The 8,854-nt window shown below is 40.6% G+C and overlaps 1 protein-coding gene across 1 annotated transcript; it reads left to right on the forward strand.

Annotated features, from left to right (window-relative positions):
- Window positions 1-1,902: 1,902 nt before the first annotated feature.
- On the forward strand, window positions 1,903-8,151 carry NANOG (Nanog homeobox). Its single transcript, XM_086402076.1, has 4 exons — window positions 1,903-3,249; window positions 5,538-5,800; window positions 6,954-7,040; window positions 7,181-8,151. Exons 1-4 carry the CDS (start codon window positions 3,114-3,116, stop codon window positions 7,595-7,597), a joined length of 903 nt encoding a protein of 300 aa, XP_086258202.1. The 5' UTR covers window positions 1,903-3,113; the 3' UTR covers window positions 7,598-8,151.
- Window positions 8,152-8,854: the final 703 nt, after the last annotated feature.

The raw sequence follows: 8,854 nt of genomic DNA on the forward strand, positions 1-8,854 counted from the left end.
CTTGTCTATAAATAAGGAATAAATCACAGCCGTAAAATAGTTTTCCTTTTTAGTATTTAGCTTTTTTTTTCCTTCTCTTTCCCAGATGTTGCTCTTAGAACCATCAAATTTATTTATTTATTTTTCATCAAATTTAAAATCATGATTTCACTGACTCATTTTTGCATTTGGGGCTCTGGACTCCAGCACATTATCACATACCCCTCCTCCACCCACACAGCCCACCCCAGCAAACCCATGGTCTCTGACAGCTTCCAAGGCATTCTCAGCCTCATTCAAATTGCTTTCCAGGTCAAGGAATGTAGTAAGCCTACCTTCCAGCTACCAGCCCCCTGCCCTTTGGTCTTTCTCTCCGGAGGCTCTTCCTTTAGACACAATGGGACACAGGTAGGGGGATGGGGTGAATTCATCTCAGGCTTTCATGCAAAGACCCCCACCAGCAAAGAACAAAACTTCCCGTACCAGCAGTTTAGAGAGCTGCAGGCAAACCAACGTACCTGGTGGCCTTGACTGCCCCCAACTACCAAACAGTCCTAAATGAGAGCCTGGGAGTCTAGTTTTCCCCCCATTTAAACTTATTTTCCCCTTTTTGTTGAAATGTAATTGATATATTAATACAATATCGTATTAGTTCAAGGTGTACAATGTAATAATTTGATATACATATGTGTTGCAAATACATCACTGACTCAATGCACATGAGTTTGAGTGGGCTCTGGGAGTTGGTGCTGGACAGGGAGGCCTGGCGTGCTGCAGCTCATGGGGTTGCACAGAGTCGGACACGACTGAGTGACTGAACTGACTGACTGATGTGTTGCAAAATGATCACCACAATAAGTTTGGTTAACATCCATCACCTCACATTCTCCCCCTCCCCGCTTTGGCCATGCTGCTGGGCATTTGGGATCTCTTTTCCCTGACCGGGGATGGAACCCATGCCCCCTGCAGTGGAAGCACACAGTCTTAAACACTAGACTGCTGGGGAAGTCCCTGACATTCCTTTTTTTTTTTTAAGGAATCATCTTCTATTTCTAATGAGACAGAGGCTCTATACCTGAAACACAATGTATTCCACCCACCCACTCCTTGAGGACTCTCTTCTAGACTCTTTTCCCCTCCAGAATGGTGGTCCAAGAAGACAAATATCACACAGAATTTCATCCCTTGTTTGGACCCGGCAATGATCCTACTCTTGCAAGTCAGCATCTTTGTATTGTGAGTCAAACTCAGCTGGCGTGGGAGCTAAGCCAGGTGGAGACCTGAGGGCAAAGTGGATGGGAGGATCCGTCAAGAATTGTATTTTAGAAAAACATATAATTGGAATTTGCCAAGGGTTTACTTTTAGAATTGGGAGATGGGAAACGAAGAAATCTTAAGATTCTTGAATGTTGAATTTGGGAATGTGGAGGAAAATTGAAGGTGCAGATGTTTATCTTTTGTCCATAAATATGTTAGTGCGGAATTCAACTCTAAAAACTGTTCCTTTGGGAAATAAACCAAAAGAAGAAGAAGAAAGAGGATGGTGTGGGGTTTAAGGACCAGACAGGATTTCCATGCTGGAGAACGAAAAGCTATTCAAAGAAAGAGCCAGAAGAAGTAAAAAAAGGCAAGATAAAGATGACTGCTTAGGAAGGAGAAATAGTCAGGAGGGCAAATGTTGGTTCTCAAATAAATCTATCACATTTGCTCTGGCAAGTCTATTCCAAGAATATCAATTGCCTAGAGAATGTTCTTTTTCTTCTTGTTTCCAATGCAGGAGACACAGGAGACCCAGGTTCCATACCTGGGTTGGAAAGATCCCCTGGAGAAGGGAATGGCGATCCACTCCAGTATTCTTGCCTGGGAAATCCCATGGACAGAGGAGCCTGACAGGCTACAGTTCCTGGGGTCGCACAGAGTGGGACAGGACTGAGCGAGGAACACTTTCACTTTTCTTTTCACAGGTCAATAAATTTTATTATTTTATATCTAGTAATGTACCAGGTAAAGAAAGTGGTGCTTTCATTCTATCATACAATGTTAGATTTCATGTTCACTGGATTAGAACAAAAATCTCATCAAGTATTGTCAGACTTAGAGGTCATAGGCATAGGGTCCTGAAAGAATTTCTATTAACAGCCATGGGTATAGATCACAAACATGTCAAATGTTATGAGCATTTTACTTTCCTTGTTTCTTACAATAACACAGAGAAGGTACAGATAAGGTACTTTTGCCCTTATTTGTAGATGAGGAAACTGAGACTTAGTAAAGTGGCTAAGCCAAGCACTTATGTGTTTATGTGGTTTTAAAAACCTCCACAGTAATGGTTTATGTATGATGACGAACCAGGCTCCCAGGATCCTAGGTCTGCAGGTCCTTTCCTCTGGCTTTTGCCTGCTGAAAAGACTTGGTGGTTTTTCTGAAAGCCAAAAACCAAGACGGAAGTTAGGTGGGGGTTGAAAACAAGTACAATTTTTTAACATCAGCTGATGCCTTAACATTCCATATGTGTTTTACTGTGACCTTAGAGTGAACCAAAGAGGAAAATGGAGTTAGTTGCAGTTTTTGCCATAAACTAGCCTGATTTCGAGACCCTAAGGGGGGCTCAAGTCAAGGGAATTAATTGTCCCAGTGAGAGTTTCAATCACCATAGGTGGCCACAGGAGATGCATCTTTGACTTTTAAAAGGTGGAAAGAAGGTGAAGCTAGGAGTATCTCATTGCCGGGTTCATTGTGTTTCCCGTTTCCGAGGTCCTAGTTCCCCAGTTCCCCACCGGGTCTGGGTTACTCTGCAACTCTCTTTTGCATTACAATGGCCTTGGTGAGACTGGCAGACGGGATTAACTGGGAATTCGCAAGGGTGTGTGTGGGCGTGGGGTTGCCAGGAGGGGCGGGGCCAAGTATGGTTGAGCCTTTCTTATAAATGTAGAGCCTCTATTTTCATTTTCCTACATTGGACTGGTTGGCTCTTATCTTACAGGTGACTCCTTTCATTCCGTCTTTTTTAAATAAATACTTTCACACCCGGAGATCTTCACCTTTCTCTAAGTTTCTTCTACCTGGATTCTTCAGCCTGGACTTTTCCTAGCATCTACCTCTTAGGTTTTTTCCTTCTCCTTCAACTCAGCAACATGAGTGTGGGCCCAGCTTGTCCCCAAAGCCTGCTTGGCCCCGAAGCATCCAACTCTAGGGAATCTTCACCCATGCCTGAAGAAAGTTACGTGTCCTTGCAAACGTCATCTGCTGACACCCTCGACACGGACACTGGTAAGAAAATACCGAACCCTTGAGGGGCTAAGTTCCTTCAGGGAAAGAGAAAGAAGGGACTGAAGGTCATTTGTCTCCCTCTTGAGCCCATCAATATAAGCAGGTGTCATCTGTTAATCCTCTCGACACCTCTTTTCCAACTATAATCTGATGGGGTCGTGCGCTTTCCCCGGTGTCTCAGGCGTCAGGATCTGTGGACCGAGAGACGGGGGACCCGGGAGGAGCAGTTCAAATGTATATGGTGCATTTGAGAGTTTAGGTGCGTAGGCAAATGCAATGTGATACACTGATGTGTAAAATCTTAGCATCATGCGGAGCACCCAGTAACAGTAAATGTTACTGCTAAGCCAGAAGTAGGAACATCACCGCTTGGTACGGGTGAGCATCACCTTTTCGGTCTGTCTATTCAAGGTGTGCTAGAGATGGCATCGTTAATGATCCGAAACGCACCTTTTGGAAATATTTCACCTTTCTACTATACAAGTAGCCCTTGTGTCTTCTCCTAACCTCTGGATGTCTGGATATTACTGGGTAGTTTGTAAGCACCTGGTATGCTCAGGTCTCCTAAATCCAGGGGAAGTAAGTGTTCACCTGCCTTTATGGTGAATGATTCCAGAAGGTTTAATAGACGGCCTAAGTGGTTAAGAGTTCAGATCTGAAATCCAGTTTGGCTTCAAAATCTATGCTCTAGTACTTAAGCTTCTAACTGGTAACTGTGACTTGGCTTCAAAATCTATGCTCTAGTACTTAAGCATCTAACTGGTGACTGTGAATGTAAGAGATGCTCAGGATACTGTAAAGACAGCACCACCTTTTTGGGAAATCAATTTGGCAGTCATTATTAAAAATAAAAAGTTAACACTAGCCATTTACCCAGGAATGCGATTTTTAACATTTATAGTGTAAGACAGCCAAAGAACTCTTTGATTACAACTGTAGAACTCAGTTGTGGAGAAGGGAATAATTAAAATAATTGCTGTATTTGAGGCAAGATGTCCCAACTGCGATATTTGAGTGTTGGATTTTAATGTTAACCCCATTTTCCTAAATTTTGTGTTAGTATCCTTTTATAATTTCACAGATTGAAAATACAGCACTTAATACAAGCAAGTGGGCATATCCTCCTAGCAAGCTAACTGCACGTTTTAAAAAATGATTAAAAAAAAATTTTGTTAGGCCAAGCCCCTCACTGTGTGGGATCTTTGTTTAACCAGGGATCGAAGCGTGCACCCTGCATTGGAAGTGCAGAGTCTTAACCACTGGACCACCAGGGAAATCCTAGATGATTTTTTTTTTTTTCCCTAGATGATTTTTAAGACATTCCTCACCTCTAGTCATGAGTTGAAGACCTTCCTACTTGTGAAATTGTGATCTTTTTTTTTTTTTTGGTAGTTGTTGCTGTTTAAGGCCTGTCCATTTATTCCATGACAAGGGTAGAATTCGAGTTGAGCACTGGGAATACCTCTGTACAATTAAATCTAATACAGGAAATAAATTCTCAGTTACAAAGTCGATAATATATGTCAAGCCCTGTGCTAGACAATTGTTGTCTGTTACCTTGTTTTGTTATTTCTAAATTTTTTGTCTGTTGCATCATATTAATCAATGGAAAAACTCCATGAAATATACAACATGGGAAAGATAGCAAATATTTTATAATTATACATGGAGTATAACCTTTAAAAATTGTAAATAACTATATTGTACACCTGTGATTTACATATTACACAGTAAGCATATTTCATTAAAAAAAAAAAATAACTATGATAAGCTTGGCCCAATTGCCAAACCAAACCGAAAAAAAAAACCAAACTCTATGAGGAAGGGATTCCTGGAAATGAGACCACAGAGCTAACCAAGGTCTGGGTTGCAATAGGAGTTTATTGGAATTCACATTTTCTGACAGTCCTGGTATTAAGACTGGGTAGTAAACTGTTAATTCTATAGGGTCCCCAAGAATCTGGGTCATCTGTTTTATCAAAGAGGTTTGAGTCCCCCATTGCTTCCCACCCAGGACAGGGGAAACTGGTGAGCTGCAGTCCACAGGGTCGCAGAGTCTGGACAGGACTTAGCTACTGAACAAAACTGCTTCCCAGCAACACATGATATTAACCATGTCTATTACATGTAAAATGTTTTTTGTGCAAAACTTGGTAGAGTGTTCAGGATCGCTTAAGAATAAAGTTATTACCTACCATCTCGCTCTGAGGACTTATAATAGTGCTTTGAAAACAATGCATTTTTAATATTTGAAGTTTTAGAGAAAAGTGTTGTTTTATTCCCAACAGTCTCTCCTCTTCCCTCCTCCATGGATCTGCTTATTCAGGACAGTCCTGATTCTTCCACAAGCCCCAGAGTGAAACCACTGTCCCCGTCTGTGGAGGAGAGCACAGAGAAGGAAGAGACGGTCCCGGTCAAGAAACAAAAGATTAGAACTGTGTTCTCGCAGACCCAGCTGTGTGTGCTCAATGACAGATTTCAGAGGCAGAAATACCTCAGTCTCCAGCAAATGCAAGAACTTTCCAACATCTTGAACCTCAGCTACAAGCAGGTACAGTTGTTTTGTTGTCTGTGCAATAAGAAATAAAAAATAGGGATTTCCCTGGTGGTCCAGTGGCTCAGACTCAGCACTGCCAGTGAAGGGGCCTGGGTTCGATTCTTGGTCAGGGAACTAGATCCTCCCACATGTCGCAACTAAGATCCCACACAACTAAGATAAATTTTTTGGAAAAAAAAAAAAAAAGAATATTTATGCACCTCTACAAATAAGTTAGTTTAATGAAAATGGAATCTTTTTGTAATGTGTTTTGTGACCATCTTTCTTTCACTAAATATCTATTGCAAATGTGTGGTAATTTATTAAACCATTTCCCATGTTAAGCTAAAATTGTGAAAAAGTTTCCAGTTTTCCCTTAAACAAAGGAAAAACACACTTCTATCATCTTGAGTTAGAAGAGTCCTAGGCAACCACTGGTTCTCATTAAAATTAAAGTTGCATGTTTTATCTATACATCTGATTACTGATGAAGTTAATCATTTTTCATATATTTATTGGCTAGTTTATTCAGGCAAATGGTTTTCTATCTCTGGTACCATACTTGGAAAAGTCCTCTATCAAATGATCTTAACTTTTTGTATAGTTGTCCTTGCGAAGTATGTTTCATCATTCTTAATTAACATACCATTATCATATTAAATGTAAATGTGCTAATATGGAAGGGGGGCTTATTATTGCAAACAAGTTACTTTTAACTGTGACTAATGAACAGTATGGGTAGACATTTAAATGTGAACCTCCTAGTTCATAGCCATAGCCTCCTAGCCATACTCTCAGTGTATCCAACTGGTTAAGTTTATTAATCATAAGTTTATTAAAAAAGCCAACTGACTTGAAAGGCTTGAAATTCACCCAGATTCAGGATTTAAGAGTCTGGTAATTAGAATTTTTGTTTCAAGTTTGAGATAGTTGTAGCTATCAGAAAAAAAACCAAACCTTAATATTCTTTGGTTCCTACTATCAATACATCCTGCATTACTAATATTTTATTTTTAAATTTATTTGTGGGTTTTGGGGGGGGCGGTTTGGCCATGCAGCACACGATCTTAGCTCCCTGACCAGGGACTGAACGCATGCCCCCTGCATTGGAAGATCGGAGGTCCCTACTAATATCTTAAACTTTGTCCGGTTATCTTTTCCTTGTCAGGTGAAGACCTGGTTCCAGAACCAGAGAATGAAATGCAAGAAATGGCAGAAAAACAACTGGCCGAGGAATAGCAATGGCATGCCTCAGGTAATAACAGAAAACTTAAATTTTTCTGCTTTTTCCTAACAAAGAGTTTTTAGTTCTGTCTATTGCTGTAGCACGCAATCCCAACCACGGACAATTCTGAACTTACTTTTTCAGTTAATCCATTCTTCTTTTTTCAAAAGGGGCCAGCAATGGCAGAATACCCAGGCTTCTATTCCTACCACCAGGGGTGTTTGGTGAACTCTCCTGGAAACCTGCCCATGTGGGGTAACCAGACCTGGAATAACCCCACGTGGAGCAACCAGAGCTGGAACAGTCAGTCTTGGAGCAACCACTCCTGGAACAGTCAGGCCTGGTGCCCCCAAGCCTGGAATAACCAGCCTTGGAACAATCAGTTCAACAACTACATGGAGGAATTCCTGCAGCCCGGGATCCAGCTCCAGCAGAATTCTCCCGTCTGTGATCTGGAGGCCACCCTGGGAACTGCTGGGGAAAATTATAACGTTATACAGCAAACTGTCAAGTATTTCAATTCCCAGCAGCAGATCACTGATTTATTCCCAAACTACCCTCTCAACATACAGCCTGAAGATTTGTAACGTCTATTTGTGACGGCTATTGTATGGGATCTTAATGTGAGCAGAGACTGTGTATTCTCTAGATTTTTTTCTCATTCTAGAATTCTGTACCACTTCCCCTTAGTAAGCTGCTTTTCACTATACCTTCTGTGTCAATTTGAGGGAAGGGTAATGAGTCCAGTAAGAGGTTTCAGAAGCATTGTATAACATGACAAAAGGTGTCTGGCTATAGATAACTTGATTATAGTACTTTGGATATAATATATAATATTTTGGATACTTTTAGGATCTAGAATCTAACTTTAAGCACAGGGGGCAAAAGTACAAAGACGTATGATGAGGATTATTCATATTTTCTGGGATAGGGAGGCTTTACTTGCTAAGAGTCCCAGTCCTTAAGATGAAGAGTGCTTTACTGATTTCCTCCACCCCTTTTAGCCATTTTACTACAACGCCTAATTTGTTCATCACTTTTTGGAGAACGATATTTTGTATTTTGCCACATCATAAATAGTACCAGTTTGGCTGGTTTGTTGAAGTACAAATAAAAAATAGCCATTTTACATTTAGTTGTCTCTCACTGATTTCACACAGTGATTCAAAGAGTTAAAAATTTGACTAAACATGGAAAACTTTTTTTTTTTTTTTTGGCTGTGTTGGGTCTTAGTTGCGGCATGTGGGATCTAGTTCCCCGACCAGAGATTGAATCCCAGGCCCCCTGCCTTGGGAGCTCGCAGTCTTAGCCACTGGACCACCAGGGAGATCAACATGGAAATGTTTTTTGATATGGAAGGGAATAAACTAATCTTCTCTAGGCATCCAGGAGACTAGAAGTGAGTAAAAAAAAGGTAACCAGATACACAATATTAGGTGATGTATTAATTAAACCTGAACAAGCTTATTTCCTTTCAGTGTATATAGTATTGAAACAATAAAATCTGTGGTTTGCAGTTAAGGAGGAATGCCACATCTGGAAGATCTGGAGCAAAGGTTTGTAAAGAAGCTAAGTGATGGGCAATGGAGGGAGATGAGGGAGGATGGGAAGAGGTGGAACTGGAAGCTCTCCTGTAACAAATGACAGGTGACTGCTCTTCTGCCAGAAACAACTGTTAGAGTTCAGTTTATTTTTATTTTTTATGTGAACTTAAGAATGATTCTTTAAAATTAATTTTTATTGGGGTATAGCTGCTTTACAATGTTGTGCTAGTTTCCTGTACTAGCAAGGTAAATCAGCTATATATATGTGTGTATATATATATGTGTGTGTATATATATATA

The sequence above is a fragment of the Bos grunniens genome, chromosome 5, assembly GCF_055505025.1.
Source record: "Bos grunniens cultivar Pamir isolate PY7600 chromosome 5, Bosgru_T2T1.0, whole genome shotgun sequence".
NCBI classification, from domain to species: domain Eukaryota; kingdom Metazoa; phylum Chordata; class Mammalia; order Artiodactyla; family Bovidae; genus Bos; species Bos grunniens.